At 44.6% G+C, this 19,410-nt stretch overlaps 2 protein-coding genes across 3 annotated transcripts; both read left to right on the top strand.

Annotated features, from left to right (window-relative positions):
* The first annotated feature begins 228 nt into the window (after positions 1 to 228).
* LOC114790197 (D(2) dopamine receptor A) lies at positions 229 to 14,360 on the top strand. Its single transcript, XM_074933627.1, is given in 9 exon segments — positions 229 to 314; positions 3,340 to 3,731; positions 5,064 to 5,173; positions 8,491 to 8,627; positions 9,171 to 9,319; positions 9,321 to 9,377; positions 12,842 to 12,925; positions 13,048 to 13,357; positions 14,018 to 14,360. Coding segments are annotated over 8 exon segments (1,416 nt in total). The 5' UTR covers positions 229 to 314; positions 3,340 to 3,359; the 3' UTR covers positions 14,215 to 14,360.
* Positions 14,361 to 15,131: 771 nt separating this feature from the next.
* Positions 15,132 to 19,042, top strand: LOC114790839 (serine proteinase stubble). Of its 2 annotated transcripts, none has more exons than XM_028981235.1 (10): positions 15,132 to 15,379; positions 16,217 to 16,757; positions 17,201 to 17,311; positions 17,409 to 17,540; positions 17,621 to 17,792; positions 17,976 to 18,154; positions 18,220 to 18,315; positions 18,378 to 18,520; positions 18,662 to 18,817; positions 18,898 to 19,042. In XM_028981235.1, the coding sequence occupies exons 1-10, from the start codon at positions 15,218 to 15,220 to the stop codon at positions 18,934 to 18,936; spliced, it is 1,731 nt and encodes a 576-aa protein (XP_028837068.1). In that variant the 5' UTR covers positions 15,132 to 15,217; the 3' UTR covers positions 18,937 to 19,042. The 2 variants fall into 2 exon arrangements, with proteins under 2 accessions (XP_028837068.1, XP_028837067.1); XM_028981234.1 differs by having other exon boundaries at positions 17,198 to 17,311.
* The last annotated feature ends 368 nt before the right edge of the window (positions 19,043 to 19,410 follow it).

The following is a 19,410-nucleotide window of genomic DNA, read 5'->3' as shown; positions in this document are numbered from 1 at the left end:
ACGATAAACAGAGTCCTGTCTAGATTCGGAAAGTGTTTACTCCTTCCATTAAATTATTAACCTCCTGCGACCTCGTTTTAATCCCAGAAGCCCCGCCCCGTCCGCCGAGAAGCCCCTCCCACCCCCGGACTGCGGTTATTGCCGTCCCACGCGCGCCCGAGGAGGTGGGCGGGACGGACGCGGAGGAGGGGGAGGAGCGAGGCGGAACCACGCCCACCGCCAGAGCGAAGACGCGGGAGAACGGCGAGCGGTGATGCCGTCTGAAACGGACCGCCGCTGCTGACTTGATATCTTCGTCTTTATTTCCTGCTCCGGTAAGACAATTTGCATGTCATTTGGATAATTATCACGCTCGAAATTACTATTATTATAAAACCATGTGTGGGTGTGCATGCCCGTGTCTTCATTTCTTTGCTAATTAAATTGTGCTGCACGCACTCCTGTGTCCTCTCAAGGGAGAACATTTCCGCTTATGGCCGGATAATGACATTCAGGATTAAAGCATTAAAATTGCGATGGTTTTGCAGTTAGATGGGGAGTAAACTCTGATCCCTGGTGTAATTTAACTCTGAGTCGCCTGCTCATCACCTTCGTCTCCGAACCTGCCTTTGTTGAGATCCGTGATGTGTGTGTGTTTGTGTCCCTGGTTCCTGATCAAAAGATTTGTCGCAGGCACAACAAAGCGTCCTGCGAGGACGGCACCGGTGGCGCACCGCATCTGAGAGCCCAGCACCTGACGCCTTTGATAAACTTTGCTGGGGGCCCGAGGCCCCCGAAGACGGGGGGGACATTTTTACGGCGGCAATGATTGCCATTGATTTTGAGCAGGAGCGCCACGAAGTTAAAGACGCTCTCCGGCCCGGCCTGGCGGATGTAAAAATTTGCAGGCTCCACACGACCAGCACATCCAACCAATGCAGATCAGGCGTGTGGTATATAATCGTGCCGGATTAGCACCGAGAGATAAGAGATTTAATGGTGGTATGGGAGGAGAGAGGGTCGGTGAAGCCGGAAAGGGGGCGGGGGCGAATGGACCCGATGAACCGCCGTGCTCCAAGCCCAAAACCCTGCAGGGACGTATCAAGTCGACACCAGATTTCTTTCACAATCACGTCTTAATACTGTTTTTTTAATCTGGCCAGTCATGCACATGTGGGGTGGTAGTAGCCTAGTGGGTAACACACTCGCCTATGAACAAGAAGACCCGGGTTCGAATCCCACTTACTACCATTGTGTCCCTGAGCAAGACACTTAACCCTAAGTTGCTCCAGGGAGACTGTCCCTGTAACTACTGATTGTAAGTCGCTCTGGATAAGGGCGTCTGCCAAATGTCTTAAATGTAAATGTAAATGCACATCATCATTCATAAATTTCCTTTTTTTATTTAATGCTGTAATGATCCTTCAGTGGTGGCTGTAAGGCAGAGCCAGACGTTTTTCTGGCCTTCGTGGCATTGCTCTGCTCATTGGAGGAATTAAAATTGTCCACATGGGCGTTCAGCACCGGCGTTCATGTCCGGATAATGTCAAATAAACGGTGCGTGCAACATTTTCTTGGCATCAATTCCTGCCAAAATCCGACGAATGTTGAAGAGCGACGAGTGAACGGCAATCGAACGCAGCCACAAAGCGGCAGCGAAAATGCGTGTGTTGTTCAGAGGGCGTCGATTTCGTACGTCCATGTGGGCGGGGCCTAAGAGCTGCCTTGGAAGTGTAAAATGACTGTTAAATTGAACCGAGCTTCCATTCCTGTTGGAAAAGAGAGCGCCCTGGCCAGAGCCTCCGGGTCAAGCTGTCTTTGAAGGAGAAATTGCTGAGGAGCATTGTGAGTCCCGGTCGGCTATAAGACTGAGTATACAGTGGTCTTGGCAGCAACAAAAAGGACAAAAGCAGCGGTTATCTCGATGCTCGATGGTGCTCAGCCCCCGTATAGATAGGAGCAGTCATTAAACGTGGATTTAAAAGGGATTAGTTAAAACAACCATTTCATTACGTGGCTATGAATGCTAATTATCTGCCCACTGTCTGTCCGAATTCAGGTCGGCGAAGCGGTTGACCCCCGATTCAGGCACCCCGCAGACGTCTGTCTGGACAACAGGAATAGCTTGAGGAATTGAGTTGAACATGGGTTCACTTCAGTAATGAGTTTCTGACATTCAGTTTGCAGCAAAGGTTACAGAAGATGATTAATGGATCACTCTGATCAATAGAGCAATAAAAGAGACAAAATGGTCTGGAGCGGCTGGGGCGCTCGGGCCCGGCAACAGTTTGTTGACTGCGATCATCTGATTCTGATTGGAAGGTGTCTGACCCGTGGGTCCGTTACAAATGGGATTCCGTAAGTGCTGAGAAGAATGAGACGTCAGACCATGTGGCCGTAGATCAGGGTTGTTCTGCCGGATGTTACTGTCTGTAAGGGATTGATCTCTTTCTTTAGACGAGACCTATTTCCTCCAGTGATGCCAGTACATCTCATTCCATGAGGATTTCACAGCTATGGATACCTGGAGTTTAGGACTTTCCCAACGGAGAAATGGGAAGACGCCTTAACCTGGGTGACCTTCACACAACAGGAAGCTATGGATGGTTTTTACCATAAAGTGAAGTTAGTTCAGGACATCATGAGTAATGCAAGTTTCATACTTTTTGATGAATCTGACCTATGAGCCAATTCTAAGGACTATTTTAATGAGTGCTAATAAGTGTTCATTTATATGCATCTCAGTAGTGGGTGTGGTCCGGGGATCACGTTTGTGACGGCCATTATTGACAAAATCATCCATAATGATGATTACAGTCCAAAGTGTGATTACAGGCTCCTCTCTTTTTAAACTAGTGAACAAAATGTTACATAAATTGCTGGAAATATATGACCTAGTGTGTTTTCTTTCATCTTCTTTGTGGCTTTTTGGGTGGCAGATGAACGCGAGACCGTTGCATAATCCAGGCGGCACATGTGTGACCTTCTAACAGCTTGCGCCCCTCAAGGAACCGAATTAAACACCCAGCGAGGCCGGTGTGTAGCCACCCGTCAGCATGACCTGAGGAGAACCAACTGCAGGCGTTAATCATGCTGGACATGAAACAGATTTATGTAAACAAGAAGCTGCTCATTTATTCCTGATTAAACAAATAGAATGCGGAGGGAGTCTGTTCCAGCCCCCCGGTGCACAGCGGGTCTCCCAAAGCGGACGTGGATTCATCTCAGATCACCTCCGGGTCTTCATGCCTTTCAAACTTCCTGACAGGGGTGCTGGAAAGGGGGAAAATATATCAGAGATTTCTTTTATTCATATAACATTAAGAAAAATAAAGTTTTTTTACTCTCCTCTTTTCTCAGGCCTATGGATCAGTCTGATCATGTCTCTCCTCAACCTGACAGAAGATGATCAACTCGACACTTACCCGTCTCCATCATTTCATTCCCCTTCATTCGCATCGCCCCTTTCCACTTATTCTCTCTCGCCACCTCCTTCTTCTTCATCCCCCTCCTCCTCCTCGTCACTCTCCAACTGCTCCGGCACTCTGGCGCCCTCCTCTCCTCCGTACAACTTCTACGCGGTGCTGCTGGTGCTGCTCATCTTCTGTGTGGTCTTTGGGAATGTGCTGGTGTGCGTGGCCGTGTCGCGGGAGCGCTCGCTCCAGACCACCACCAACTACCTCATCGTGTCCCTGGCCGTGTCCGACCTGCTGCTGGCCACCCTCGTCATGCCGTGGGGCGTTTACCTGGAGGTAAACCTTCTCTTTCCCCTTCTGCTCGTGGAAGCCCGCCTGTTACGGATGTGTGAACCGGCTTTTGGCATTAGTGTAACGAGGCTTCTCACCGTACAGCTAATTAGGCCCAATTACCCTGAAGATGGCGAATTTGGAATCCGACTTCAATGTAAGATGAATGTGAATCTCCAACTTGGAAATGAAAGTCCACCCAGGCACCCCGTTGTTCAAATACCCCGCTAATCAAATGTTCCACATCTCTGGGGCTTGTCTCCGAGCGCAATTAGAGCCGGTCCAGGCGAGTCGCTGGAGACCGCAGACTCTGGTCCGAATCGTATGAATACATCAGGCAACAGGAGTTAGTTAACACACGTGAGGCCAACACTCATTAAGACTAATGTATGTATTAGTTAAAAAGGCAGGGCTGAGTCGTCCGTGATCGCCGTTTGAGGAGTGCTTTGCATTTAAAAAGCAGCAAAATGTCTAAATTATGCATAATGCATGCAAAGAGAGACAGGAGCCATTAATTAGGGCCCCCTCCTCTTTATCCTCAGACATCAAAGAAGGAGCCGAAAATGGAACTTGGAATTAAGACTTAGTTAAGGAAAGAGTGAAGATCAGTCACTGGTCATATGGCAGGTACCAGTGGCGACCCATCTAGAATTTTCTGTAAAAAAGGTACCTTAGAACATCACGATCGTGTTGCGCAATTCAAACCAAGGCCGGACTTTTCTTAAAGCGAACGAGACAACAGGCCTGTTGAGTTTGAAATTTTAGACATTCAAAACCTTATATAGCACTTTGGGAGTTTTCTCTATAAATTCACATCAAGTATGTCTAAATAAAACAGTTTTTTGAGTGTCTTGAGTGTCTTTAATAATGTATTTGTTATTATAATATGAATAAAAGGACTATCATTCTGGATTATCCCTGTTACCATATCCAACACCGTTGAAGCCTACCATGATCCAAAAAGTCATTAAAACACACTCAGAGCTACTGAAACTATCTGATGAGTATTTACCTTCTGCAACTACTTCTTCAATTCCAATTTTTTGACTTCACCACATCAAACTGTAAAATCGCCAATCTGGCAACACTGATTACAAGGTTCACAAATGCGATCTCTGCTTCACAGACCAAACTAGACATGCAGATATATTACGAGACCATTTATTCAAGAATTCTGATTGGTGAATGTCCCCAATATGCTGCATTTTATATAGCAAAATAAAAAATATCCCCTTGGAGTCCTGTAATGTGCAGATATTTCCTAAAAGTAAAATCTTTAGTCTCCTCAACTCTTCAGTCATACAGGAAATGTTTCAGTCTCTGACGTGTTTCTCTCAGGTGGTGGGTGAGTGGCGCTTCAGTCGCCTGCACTGTGACATCCTTCTCACGTTGGACGTCATGATGTGCACAGCCAGCATCCTCAACCTGTGTGCCATCAGCATAGACAGGTAAAGCAAACAAAGTGCACAAGGTGTCATAACCAGGTAAACAGCATGCATGTGATGAAAAAAGTAAACAAATAACCTGAGTGCAACTGAGACTGAGGTCAGGTCATGACACTGAGGTCATCATCTTGACACATGTCCACTGTTACACATCATTCACCATATGACAGACATTTGGAGTTCGACCTGGATAAAGACAATTAATTTCTGCATGAATCAGGCATGCAAATGATAAATGTAGTCTGCAAGTTCTGACAACTCCTTTAAAAAAAATTTTTTTTGGTGCTTCTTAACACCTATCAGAATACAAAATAAAATGACAATAACTTGTTTTGTAATGCAGGGTTATGATAAAGGTCATATTATATTATTAGATGATATTTGAATATATGTATATCAGTATAGATGAATGCTAGCATATTGATAATGATGAGGGCTTAGAATCGATCTCTGGGGAACACCTTGGGATTTGTATTTACAAATTCTCAAGGAATACTGAGAAAATCAGCAGTAATGTCATCAGAAAACATCAAGATTATTACATAAAATGACATCAAAAGCAGAGCATTTAGTTGATAAAACAGTAGAAGAAGAAATTGGAGTGCTTCAGTGTCTGCTGTGATGTTTCCTCAGTTCTATGGACTAAGCAGAACTCAGAGAGTATAGGCTTTGTGCTAAATGAACCTGAAATTGGCCAGCATTCGCTGCTACTGGTATTGTGGAGGCTGATTTTGCGCTGGTCTCTTGAGAGTCTGTCAGTGGAGTAAATGCAGGGTTGTCTTCTCTCTTTGTTGATCCTCCCATGTAGAGCTGTAGCTTATTTCCATCCCTGTGTGTGTATCTGTGCATTTTGTATGGTAATGGTAATTTTTGCATGTTGGAACATTGTGCATGTGTTTAACTATGAATACATTGACTCTTTTGCCATTGCATATTGTGTGTGGGTTCTCTGTCTGTGTGTTGGTGTGTTTTGTGTAATGTGTAGATTCCATTTTTCCCCTGGTTAGTTCTGAATTGCATTGATTTGATTGTGTGACAGTTTGAAATATTTACATTTACAATTACAACAATATAAGTATTTTTTAAACAGGAAGGTTTTTAGCTTCCATTTGAAGATCTTTAGTGACTCAGCTGTTGGAACATCTAGTGGAAGTTTATTCCACCACCTAGGATCCAAGACAGATAAGAGTCTAGATCAATGCTTTCCTAGTAACCTGAGAGATGGTGGTACCAGGCGAGCAGTGTTGGAGGATCTGACAGATCGAGGTGCAGACCGAGGAGTGATGAGAGATCTGAGGTAGGAGGGTGCTGACCCTTCCTTCGCTTTGTAGGCAAGCCTCAGTATTTTGAATGAGATGCAGCTACAGAAAGCCAGTGGAGGTAACACAGCAGTGGGTGGTGAGGGAGAATTTGGGAGGGTTGAAAACAAGTCGTGCTGCAGCGTTCTGGATCAGCTGGAGAGATTGAGTAGCGCTAAGATGTAGTAGTCCAGTTTGGAGATGACCAGAGAATGAACAAGTATCTGAGTAGTCTGTGTTGATAAAAATGGCCGAATGGACGCTTGTAATGTTGCAGAGAAGGAATTGACGCAAGCGAGAAAGATTAGCAATGTGAGATGAGTAGGAGAGGGAATTGTCGAAGGTTGCATGCAGTGACAGAAGGAGAGATTGGAGAGTAGTCCAGGAAGATTTTAAAGTCCTTTAGGCAAGGAATCGGCAGGGATGAATAGCAGTTAAATTTTGCTGGGGTTGAGTTTCAGCAGAGTTGGGTAGAGTAGCCCAAAATTCTACAGCATGAGTGGTGTTACTCCAAAAAAAGTATTTTTTCATCCAAAAAATTACTCAAGAGTAAGAGTACAAAGGTTTCTAGTGGTAAAACTTGCTACATCTGAATGGTGAAATTTGTCTATTGGCGGTGTCTGTCTGGCAAAAATAAAGAATATAAAAAAGTAAAGGTTTAAAAAAGTAATGAGTTGAGTGTTGTCCAAAAGCGAAGTTAAAGTAGAACTTATTCACAAATGTACTCAAGTAAAAGTATAAAGGATTGAGTTGGACACCTATTCATAAAGTATTTTTTTGTTAAAAAATGTATTCCAAGTAAATTTAACAGATTAAATGTAACTTTTACTACCCACCTCTTAGTTTCAGACAATTTGCAGTGGGTAGAGAAAGTATTCAGATCAACCTTAAATTTTTCACTCTTAGCAGCATTTTTTTTACTCCTCATAATAATGTACACACTGCACCCTATAAAGACAGAAAAACACAGAATTGTGGACATTTTTGCAGATTTATCAACACAGAACAATTGAAAAATCCCATGGTCCTAAGTATTCAGACCCTTTGCGGTGACACTTATTTAACTCCGGTTCTGTCCATTTCTTCTGATCTTCCTTGAGATGGTACTACACCTTCAATTGAGTCCAGCTGTATTAGGAAAGCCAAACCCCTGTCTATATATGACCTTACAGCTCACAATGCATGTCAGAGCAAATGAGAACCATGAGGTCAAAAGAACTGTCTGAAGAGCTCAGAGCCAGAATTATGGCAAGACACAGATCTAGCCAAGGTCACAAAATTCGGCTGCACTTAAGGCACAGTGGCACATAATCCTTAAATGGAAGACGTTTGGGATGACCAGAACCCTTCCTAGAGCTGGCCGCCTGGTCATACTGAGATATCAGGAGAGAAGAGCCTTGGTGAGAACCCAAAGATCACTGTGGCTTAGCTCTAGAGATGCAGACCTCCACCAGTCGGGTCTTTGTGATGGAAGCCTCTCCACAGTGTAAGACACATGAAAGCCTGCATGGAGTTTGCTAAAAAACACTTAAAGGACTCCAAGATGGTGAGAAATAATATTCTCTGGTCAGATGAGATGGCCCAGCCAGAACCCTGACTTAAACCCAATTAAGCATCTCTGAAAAATGGCTGTCCACCAACGTTTACAGTCCAGCCTGCAAGAACTGGAGAGGATCTGCAAGGAGGAATGGCAGAAGATCCCCAAATCCAGGTGTGGAAAACTTTCCCAAAAAGACTTGTGGCTGTTTTAGATCTATTTAGGACCATCTGATATTTTAGTTTTTCTTTGTTAATAAATCTGCAAAAATAATAAAAAATAATTCTGTGTTTTTCTGTCTTTATAGGGTGCAGTGTGTACATTAATGAGGTACAAAAAACTTAAGTTTAGTAAATGGCTGCACTGTAAAAAAGGGTCTGAATACTTTCCGAAGTACCCACTGTAAGCTGATCTAACAGCATGTAGTAATAAGTGCATGTGTGTGAAATGCTCAGTCGACTCTCCATACGTGTGTGTTTGGCCAGGTACACGGCTGTAGCGATGCCTATGCTGTATAACACACGCTACAGCTCCAGGCGCAGAGTGGCTCTGATGATCGCCGTCGTCTGGTTCCTCTCCTTCGCCATCTCCTGCCCTCTGCTGTTCGGACTCAACAACACAGGTATTTAGCCCATTCCCTGTACTCACCCATCACTGAGTGTTCAGGAAGTTCAAACACGCGCTGATATCCAGCTGTTGAAATAGTACTGGACTTCAGGAATTAACATTTATGAGTCTCCTTCCTATATTTATTTAGATATATTTAGATTAACTTGTAACCTATTTATTGTCTTACTACGTATTGAAACTACAACAGAGTGAATAAAAAGATTGTATTCATAGTTGGGGGTCCTAGTGAACCAGAATTGATCACTTCATTGATTGTAACATGGAAGCACATTGTAAGTTGCTCTGGATAAGGGCATCTGCCAAATGCCTTAAATGTAAATGTCTTAAAGCAACAGATCCTCCTTAGCCCAACAGCATTGGTATTAACCTCCTAACCCTAACTCAACACACCTATTATTTCCCGAACCCTCTCTCGGCATTTGTATTAACTTTTTACGTGCAGGAATTTGGAAGCTCTAAAAGCAAATACCCTAAACCAAGTGTGACCTTTTGTTCATCTCTGTATCACACATATTGCCTCCTCCTTTTATCCCAGCAAGTCAGGAGGGGCGTGACTGCAGCTTCGCCGACCCGGCATTCGTCGTCTACTCCTCCGTGGCATCGTTCTACGTGCCCTTCATCGTGACGCTGCTGGTGTACGCCCAGATCTGCGTGGTCCTGCGGCGGCGCGGGAGACGCACCGCCCCCCCCCCGCAGACGGGGCCTGCACCCAGACATGGGGGAGGGGCACAGGCCACATAAGGTGAGGGTGGGGCTGTCCAATCAGAAGAGCTTGGCCATATTATCTGATCGGTCACCCACATAGTAGTTCTTCTTACAGGTTAAATGATGTGTTTTGTGCAGAGGTATGTGATTGGACAAGTTCTGACAAGTTCAAGTTGAGCTTTATTGTCATTTCAGCTACGTACAGTACATGGTAAAAAGAAACAATATTTCTCCGGAACCTGATGCTACATGAAATATTTAAATAAAGTTAAAATTTACATACCCTGCTACATAACATGCAAGATAACAGTTAAGTCAAACAAAATGTGTAGACTACAAAAACAGACAGTGCGAAAAACATAGAAATGAAAAATGAAGGTGGCAAGAAAAAAAAAAAGTGAAAATGCTACTGTAGTAGCTCGAAGCGCAGTAACCGCAAACAGAGAAATGGAAAAATGAAGGTGGCAAGTAAAAACCATGAAAATGCTACTGTAGTAGTGCGAAGCGCAGTAACTGTGAACAGAGAAACTAAAAATAAAAGTGCCAAGTAAAGAAAAGCGTGAATATTAAAAGTGAAAAGTGAAGTGATTTAACCCATTTAACCCATCACCCTGAGTGAGCAGTGGGCAGCCATGACAGGCTCCCTGGGGAGCAGTGTGTGGGGACGGTGCTTTGGTCACCTCAGTGGCACCTTGGCAGATCGGTATTCAAACCGCCAACCTTCTGATTAAGGGGCCACTTCCTTAACCACTAGGCCACCACTGCCCCAAAAATGCTACTGTAGTAACGTGAAGCACAGTAACTGTGAAAAGAAAAGGTGAAAATGCTATTGTACCAGTGTGAAGTGAAGTAACCGTGAAAAGAGAAATGAAAAATGAAGGTGCCAAGTAAAGAAAAAAAAAGTGTGAAAATGCTACCGTTTTAGTGTGAAGCGCAGTAGCTGTGAGCAGAGAAATTAAAAATTAGAGTGCCAAGAAAAAAAAAAGTGAAAATGCTACCGTAGTGGTGCGAAGTGCAGTAGCTGTGAACAGAGAAATGAAAAATGAAGGTGGCAAGTAAAGAAAAGCATAAAAATACTACTGTAGTAGTGCGAAGCGCAGTAGCCTTGAACAGAGAAATGAAAAATGAAGGTGCCAAGTAAAGAAAACCGTAAAAATGCTACTCTAGTCGTGTGAAGCGCAGTAGCCTTGAACAGAGAAATGAAAAATGAAGGTGCCAAGTAAAGAAAACTGTGAAAAGACTACTGTAGTAGTGCGAAGTACAGTAGCCGTGAAAAGAGAAATGAAAAATGAAGGTGGCAAGTAAAGAAAACCGTGAAAATGCTACTGTAGTAGTGCGAAGTGCAGTAGCTGTGAACAGAGAAATGAAAATTGAAGGTGCCAAGTAAAGAAAAAAAAAGCGTGAAAATGCTACCGTAGTGGTGCGAAGTGCAGTAGCTGTGAACAGAGAAATGAAAAATGAAGGTGGCAAGTAAAGAAAAGCATAAAAATACTACTGTAGTAGTGCGAAGCGCAGTAGCCTTGAACAGAGAAATGAAAAATGAAGGTGCCAAGTAAAGAAAAAAAAAACGTGAAAATGCTACTGAAGTAGTGCAAAACGCAGTAGCCATGAACAGAGAAATGAAAAATGAAAGTGGCATTTAAAAAAAACCTGAAAAGGCTACTGTAGTAGTGCGAAGCGCAGTAGCCGTGAACAGAGAAATTAAAAATAAAGGTACCAAGTAAAAAAAAATTGAAAATGCTTTTGTAGTAGTGCGAAGCGCAGTAACCGTGAACAGAGAAATTAAAAATGAAGGTGGCAAGTACAGAAATAAAAGCGTGAAAATGCTACCATAGTAGTGCGAAGCACAGTAACCGTGAACAGAGAATGAACAATGAAGGTGCCAAGTAAAGAAAACCGTGAAAATGCTACTGTAGTAGTGCGAAGCGCAGTAGCCTTGAACAGAGAAATGAAAATTGAAGGTGCCAAGTAAAGAAAAAAAAAGTGTGAAAATACTACCGTAGTGGTGCGAAGTGCAGTAGCTGTGAACAGAGAAATGAAAAATGAAGGTGGCAAGTAAAGAAAAGCATAAAAATACTACTGTAGTAGTGCGAAGCGCAGTAGCCTTGAACAGAGAAATGAAAAATGAAGGTGCCAAGTAAAGAAAAAAAAAAACGTGAAAATGCTACTGAAGTAGTGCAAAACGCAGTAACCATGAACAGAGAAATGAAAAATGAAAGTGGCATTTAAAAAAAACCTGAAAAGGCTACTGTAGTAGTGCGAAGCGCAGTAGCCGTGAACAGAGAAATTAAAAATAAAGGTACCAAGTAAAAAAAAATTGAAAATGCTTTTGTAGTAGTGCGAAGCGCAGTAACCGTGAACAGAGAAATTAAAAATGAAGGTGGCAAGTACAGAAATAAAAGCGTGAAAATGCTACCATAGTAGTGCGAAGCACAGTAACCGTGAACAGAGAATGAACAATGAAGGTGCCAAGTAAAGAAAACCGTGAAAATGCTACTGTAGTAGTGCGAAGCGCAGTAGCCTTGAACAGAGAAATGAAAATTGAAGGTGCCAAGTAAAGAAAAAAAAAGTGTGAAAATACTACCGTAGTGGTGCGAAGTGCAGTAGCTGTGAACAGAGAAATGAAAATTGAAGGTGCCAAGTAAAGAAAAAAAAAGCGTGAAAATACTACCGTAGTGGTGCGAAGTGCAGTAGCTGTGAACAGAGAAATGAAAAATGAAGGCGGCAAGTAAAGAAAAGCATAAAAATACTACTGTAGTAGTGTGAAGCGCTGTAACCGTGAACAGAGAAATTAAAATGAAGGTGGCAAGTAAAGAAAACCGTGAAAAGGCTACTGTAGTAGTGCAAGGCGCCATAACCGTGAACAGAGAAATGAAAAATGAAGGTGCCAAGTAAAAAAAAAACATGAAAATGCTACTGTAGTAGTGTGAAGCGCAGTAGCCTTGAACAGAGAAATGAAAAATGAAGGTGCCAAGTAAAGAAAAGCGTAAAAATGCTACTGTAGTAGTGCAAAGTGCCGTAACCGTGAACAGAGAAATGGAAAATGAAGGTGCCAAGTAAAGAAAACCATGAAAAGGCTACTGTAGTAGTGCGAAGCACAGTAACCGTGAACAGAGAAATGAAAAATATAGGTGGCAAGTAAAGAAAACTGTGAAAAGGCTACTGTTGTAGTGCGAAGTGCCATAACCATGAACAGAGAAATGAAAAATGAAGGTGCCAAGTAAAGAAAATCGTGAAAAGGCTACTGTAGTAGTGCGAAGTGCAGTAACCGTGAACAGAGAAATGAAAAATGAAGGTGCCAGGTAAAAAAAAAAAAGTGAAAATGCTACTGTAGTAGTGTGAAGCATAGTAGCCGTGAACAAAGAAATTAAAAATGAAGGTTGTAAGTAAAGAAAACCATGAAAATGCTACTGTAGTAGTGCGAAGCGCCGTAAATGTGAACAGATGGCTTAGATTTGCTCTGCATCATTTTCTGTCTTTCCCTCTTTTCTCTTCTGACAGAATAAATGCACTCATCCAGAGGATGTGAAGTTGTGCACTCTGATCGTGAAGCCCCCAGCCACTGTGCCCCAGCGCAAGAAAGTGGTGGGTTTCTAAGAGACTCCTCCCCTTTTTGAAAAATAAAAACATTAAAGTTCATTGTGTGGATGTATGAGATGATTACAAAACAAAAAAAAATAGTATCCTTCTATCCATCTCGGCTTCAGACTTTAGTAAAGGAGGCGGCCGTCCACCCGGCTGAGGTCCGGGACCCCGTCTGCTGTATGAGTCAGAGGGAGCAGCCGGCGCTCCAGCCCCCACCGGGCCGCACCCGCGTGGCCCTCTCCATTGCCGTGACGCCCAGCCCACCGGCGCCCCCTGGTGGCGACCTCGCCCCACGCCGGGCCACCCTTCAGGAGGGATGGAGGGAGCGGACCAGGGAGCAGGACAAGGGAGGGGCAACGAAAGAACGGGTGAGAGGGAGACTGTCTCAGCAGAAAGAGAGGAAGGCCACGCAGATGCTGTCCATCGTGCTCGGTGAGGAACAGAAGCATAATTCAAACACAAAGTCCAGCATATAGACTACGATATAGAATAGATTTCATGATTGGGTTTACCTTGTTCGTTTTAAATTCCTTTAGTGTAGTCGTTCCTTTCAACGCTTCCTGTGTCAAGCTAATGAGGGCAGGACACAGGATAATAGTGAGGACCGGACCTCCAAGCAAACCGATCTTAATATCGGTCTCATGAGGCCAGAGTGTATTAAAATAAGGCCAATCAAGACTCATCACTGACTGTGATCAGATATTTAGCATGTCACTGACAATCGAGAGCTAACAGCCACCTAGCAGGTTAAGGAAGCGGCCCCGTAATCAGAAGGTTCCGATTCGAATCCCGATCAGCCAAGGTGATCAACACACTGCTCCCTGGGGGCCTGTCATGGCTGCCCACTGCTCTCCAAGGGTGATGGTTCAGAGGACACATTTCACCATGTCACCTTGTGCTGTGCTGCTGTGTTTCAAAATGACAATCACTTCACTTCTCAGCTTTTGCCCCCCCAACAACTTACAGCCAATGGAGCTTATGTGCAGAATAATAAATATTTTCATGGTTCTGTTTTCTGTATGTCTTCCTGCACATACTTCCACCCTCCGATCAAACTTTTTTATTAAAAGAGACTTGTGTCTGTATGTTTAGGAGTATTCATCATCTGCTGGCTGCCGTTCTTTCTCACTCATGTGCTGAAGGCCCACTGTGGCAGCTGCTGCATCTCCCCCTCGCTCTACAGCGCTGTCACCTGGCTGGGCTACCTGAACAGCGCCGTCAACCCCATCATCTACACCACCTTCAACATCGAGTTCCGCAAGGCCTTCATCAAAATCCTCCACTGCTGAGGAAAGGAACACAACGTAATTAAGTCCGCGCCGCCACGACATGACAACATTACAACCGGCTGCTTCATATTCTACACGTTCCTCCATGTCTGGGACCAGAACATTTAACAGCAGATCCTTGAAGTCCTACATCCGTCGATCAGACTGGTTTGTTCTGCAGAAAGGAGCAGCAGATGCTCGATTGGATCTGAGATTTTTTTTGAGAATTTGGAGGACAAGCTGACACCTCAAACTTCATCAACATGTTCCTCAAAATATTCTTGAGCAGTGAGGATAAGTAGTGAATGAACAAAGATGTGAATGTCTGGACTGTCCAGGGACCTTCACAATATATGTGTGTGTGTGTGTGTATGTATGTATGTATATATATATATATATGAATAAAAATGCCCAAATTGTTCTGTAAAGAAGTTTCTGCTTATTTTTTCCCAACCACTGCAATTTACGTGCAGAATCATTTTTTTAAAAGAATATTTTAATGTTTCTGTCCCAAAATGAATTGTGTCTTCCTGCACATACATTGACTCTCCGATGCGTGCACACACACACACACACACACAAACACTTGTAGAGTCTGCCAGCAGCTGACACTGTTAAAGTAGGTAATCTGAGATGCTTAATGACCCGCCTTGAAGGTGAACTAGGAAGCGGAGTTCAGCAGGGTTCACACACACACACACACACACACACCACATACACATATTTGAGAATGGTATTTATACCATTTCAGCTTGTGGTCTGTGTGCATTCCTCATTCTGCACCCTGTTTTGTGTACACGTTTGTGGGTACATTAAGCGGTTGCCTTGGTAACACGACCCGACTTCACAAGTCTGACTTCACTATCGGCTGTATATATCATTAATGAGGCTCAGGGCCGGGAACTCGCCGCGTATCCATTACCCCCGGGCCACAACGAGAACGGCAGGATCACCTCCCGACGTGGGGAGACCCTGCGGGGGTAACAGAGGATGAAGAAGAGCAGGACAGAGCAGGAAAAGCGGGATGAGGAGGATAGCTGAAGAACCCTGGACAGAAGGAATAGAAGATGCCCAGCGGACACGTACATCTCTCAGCCCCCCGGACCCATTTTGCATCCCGACGCTTCAGTCAGTGGAGCCAAATCCACACTTGACCTCTGATAAAGTCTCCATGGATCAGTCTCAGGTGAGTACAGGTCTGAGTTATGAAGGAACGTGTCATATTTTCCAGTGAATCAGGGTCATATAATATGTGTTTTTGTAATTCGTAAATCTTATTTGCCACAAACAAATACATAGACTCAAAGAAAGCAAACTTTGAACATGGTATGCGATAGACATAGTAATATAAGCAGCAACGAACAATGAAAGACAAACAGAATGAATTATGTTAATAAATCAAAGAGCAAAACTTGCAAAATTTAATGGATAGAAAGAAGATATTAACCCTGGAACCATCTAGAGTATTTTATTTGCTAATAATATTCTGATGATTTAGACCACTGCCCTGAGTTTGGCTCTGAGCCTGTTCTTACTTTTTAATATGCTCGTGGTTTGTGGATAACATAATATCTGAACGAATATGAATTCTTCATGAATGCTCTAGTCAATTAGCTGCTAACACATGGGTCAATGGTGTTCTGCGTTCTATTACAAACTCAGGGATTTCGTACAATCTCCTGGTCTAATTGTCTATAAGCTGCTTTTGACAGGCTGGTTTATGTGACACTGATCCAGTCTGATGGAAACGGGGGGCTTTTGAATCATCACACTGTGACAGTGACAGGCCTTTATTTTGCAACGTAACATGATGCACAGCACGCCTGCATGGCCTTTGGCACGAGTGTGCACGCGAGGAGATGAATTCCCTCATGATTATGGCAGCCGCTGGGTGTCTGGGCACCTTTATAAAAAGTTAATGAATGAAATTAAGTGGTGTTGTTGTCACTGACAAAATGGCAGATGGTGTTGAGTGCAACGGGGTACAAATGTCAGGTTTTACCACAATGCGTGTGTGTTCCAGGGCACCTCTGACTCTCACCCAAAAGAAGGCTGCTCTGTACCACCCCAGGTTCCAGAGGAACCTCCCATCCTCACCAAAATGCACCAATCGCCAACCATGTCTATACCCACTGACGTCCCTGGGATGCCACCTCTCCACCTCCCAGCTGACGACTACGTTTCCCATCAGCCAGCTGAAACTTTTTTCCTTCCGTGGATTCTCCCGCTGCTTGACCTCTTGAACCAGTCCATCCTACTGCCTTCATTTGGTGCCCTGCAGAACTTTGTGGCTCCATTACCTCCTCCCGAGAGTGGGGTACCACACCCCACCCACTCCCCATGCCCGGTTCCTTCACCCGTAGAGCAAACCCAAAACAGCCGCTTACCAGCCACGTGTCCTACAGAGACGGACCCAGATACCAGACCACCGGGTCCGTTCATGAACACCCTGCTCCTGTTCTCCACCCAGTTGCCCTCAGCTCCCCAGTCTGCTGCACTCTCTGCACCTCCAGACAGTGGACCACTGGAGAACGGGCCACTTGGAGTCTCCGAAGAGAAGAACGGTAAGAAGAACCATATATTCCATCTTTTTGGTCCATGACTGTATAACTCCATCTACTGTGAAATACTCTTCCTGTATGGAGGAAGGCTGAACTGCTCCTTTAAGTTTCCTCACCTGGGTTTGACTCCTTTAACTGGAAGCTGTGCAGATGCTGGGGATCCTTGGATCAGGTTACCCAGCTTGTTCCAGGAAATCAGCTCTTCTTGGCCAGACTTTGCAGACAAGGATTAGGCCTGGAGAAATGTGTATGTTCAATTGCAAAATCAGTTTTTTCTCCTGTGGGAAAAAGCAACCCTTTGTTTGAGACTATTAAAATGATTCCATTTTGATGACTTGATGATTGCAATCTTCCACATCTGAAGGCTTTTGACAAATTATCACTGAGAAGCTTTCATCAGGCATAAATATAACCCAAAATGACCCATAAATGTCCTCTTCTAGCAGAGCTGGATAACGGGACCTCGAAACCCGGGCCCTGCAGACCCAGACGTGTGGTGCTGACGGTGGCCTTCATCCCCATCCTCCTCACGCTGCTGATAAGTGTTGCTGTGACAGGTGACTGGTGGGAACTGTTCAATGTTCCATTGCACTATGCAAGATGAGGGCTTTTTATCCAACTGAACTTTCGAGCCGTCGTTCTCTGTCCCGGCAGTGAAGGTCCTGTGCTTCCCGACCAAACTGCGGGATTTGTCGCTCCCCTGTGGCAGCAGGTGGAACTGCAGCGCCACAACCGCGGCCCCGTTGCACAAACAGCGGGACAATCAGACGCACAACGCCACCGACGGTAAACGGATCTTGGACTCCAGTCCACTCCCCCCTGGGCCTTTTTGCCTGCTTGTTTTTCAGCCTCTTTAATCGTCGCAGGCTGCGTGGACGTGGCGCGTGAGAGCCGAGGCCTGCGTATCGTAGGGGGGTCGGTGGCGAAGGAGCAGGAATGGGGCTGGCAGACCAGTTTGCATTGGCGGGGTAAACACGTGTGTGGTGGGTCCATCATCACCCCCCACTGGATCGTCACCGCAGCCCACTGCTTCGCCCAGTAAGAAAAAAAAAAAAATACTATGACCCTCCCAGTTTTACTGAAAGAGAAAATCCAAATTTCTATCAAAGCAACAAACAGGGCCATTAGCACCTTTTCTGGAACTTACAAAAGCTTTTTTAATCCAAAGCACGACCAGAGACAGACCGAGCTTCCCCCCCTGTCCCGCCGTCTGTCCCTCAGGTACAACATGATGTTCGAGTCCGACTGGCAGGTGGTGATTGACACGCTCCGGGCATCTGACGAGTCTCGGGGCAGACGCTACAGCGTCCTCCACATCCACCCCCACCCTGGCTTCTCCGAGGAGACCAACGACTACGACCTGGGCCTGCTGCGCACCGCCGGCGAGATGCAGATGGGAGGCGAGGGCCGCCTTCACACGCCGTGCGTGTTGTACGCGGTTGTGTCATGATTATTATCTTTTTAGATGGAGTGAAGCCAGTGTGTTTGCCGCGGCCGAAGCAGAGCTTCCTCCCTGGGTCTCTTTGCTGGGTTACAGGATGGGGATACACTAAAGAAGGAGGTGAGCTTTTTTTGGGGGGCGGATCCCTCTTTCCCACGTCACCCGCCCAATTCTGTTCTCAGGCTCGCTGTCGGCCGAGCTGCGACAGGCCCAGGTGGCGGTGATAGACCAGGACGTCTGCTCGCAGCCGTACGCCTACGGCTCCAGCCTCAGCCCCAGAATGCTTTGCGCCGGGTCCATGGAGGGAGGGGTGGACTCCTGCCAGGTGCTGACACTGCACTGTTTTAAAAGCACAGCGAATTGCATGCAAGAACACAAGACTTTCTCAACCTCCTGAATCAGACTGAATCAGACCTGAATTATTACCTCATACCCACTCATTTCACTGGTCCTGTCTGGTTGCCAGGGTGACAGCGGTGGTCCTCTTGTGTGTCAGACTGAAGATGGAGAGTGGAGGCTGGCTGGGATTGTCAGCTGGGGTGAGGGATGCGGGCGGCCCAACAAACCTGGAGTTTACACACGGGTCACAAAGCTCCTCAGCTGGCTCCAGCACTACATACTGGTACCAGTTGTTCTGTCATATGGTCCTATACGAACAAGTCTGGATGAATATACATGTCTAACTTAAAATGTGTATTTCAGATGGAGCAGGACGAACCAACAGCTACAACAGAAATGTAAATTTTTCAAATTTTACTGAACGATCTATAAACCGAAAGCATTTTTGTATGAGAAACACAGAACCATTTTAATAACATTTTAATAACAGTTACACTTACACCTCATGTCAGCTTATTTTTTGGAAAACATTTCAAGGCTAAAATTTTATTTGTGTCAATTTTACTGCAAATAAAGTTTAGTGTTTGTTATGATTTGTGCATACATTAAATATTTATGAATTAAATTATGGTTACTTTTGACATCAGCTAAAAATGTCGATAGATGCTCTGCTAAACAAACCATCCATTTTTCAGCTAATTGTTACAATTAACAATTGACAACAATTTGACGTGTTTTGTGGACACGCCCCCACCGTGCAGACTAGAAAAGACTGCATATTTTTTCACGATTTTAAAACCAAATTTTACTTGCTTTTTAAAAACAATATATATAACCCTTCGAATATAATAAACACTTTTATTTATGGTATCATAA

This window comes from Denticeps clupeoides, chromosome 5 (assembly GCF_900700375.1).
Source record: "Denticeps clupeoides chromosome 5, fDenClu1.1, whole genome shotgun sequence".
NCBI lineage: Eukaryota > Metazoa > Chordata > Actinopteri > Clupeiformes > Denticipitidae > Denticeps > Denticeps clupeoides.
Note: the sequence above shows the minus strand (reverse complement) of the source record. Positions and strands in the feature narration are given on the sequence as shown.

Bases quoted from the DNA above. Each gene is read 5' to 3' on its own strand.
- LOC114790839 (XM_028981234.1), top strand. From the start codon at position 15,218: ATGAGGAGGATAGCTGAAGAACCCTGGACAGAAGGAATAGAAGATGCC. The intron at 17,312-17,408 runs GTGACTGGTGGG...CTGTCCCGGCAG, and splicing joins GATAAGTGTTGCTGTGACAG to TGAAGGTCCTGTGCTTCCCG. The intron at 17,541-17,620 runs GTAAACGGATCT...TAATCGTCGCAG, and splicing joins GACGCACAACGCCACCGACG to GCTGCGTGGACGTGGCGCGT.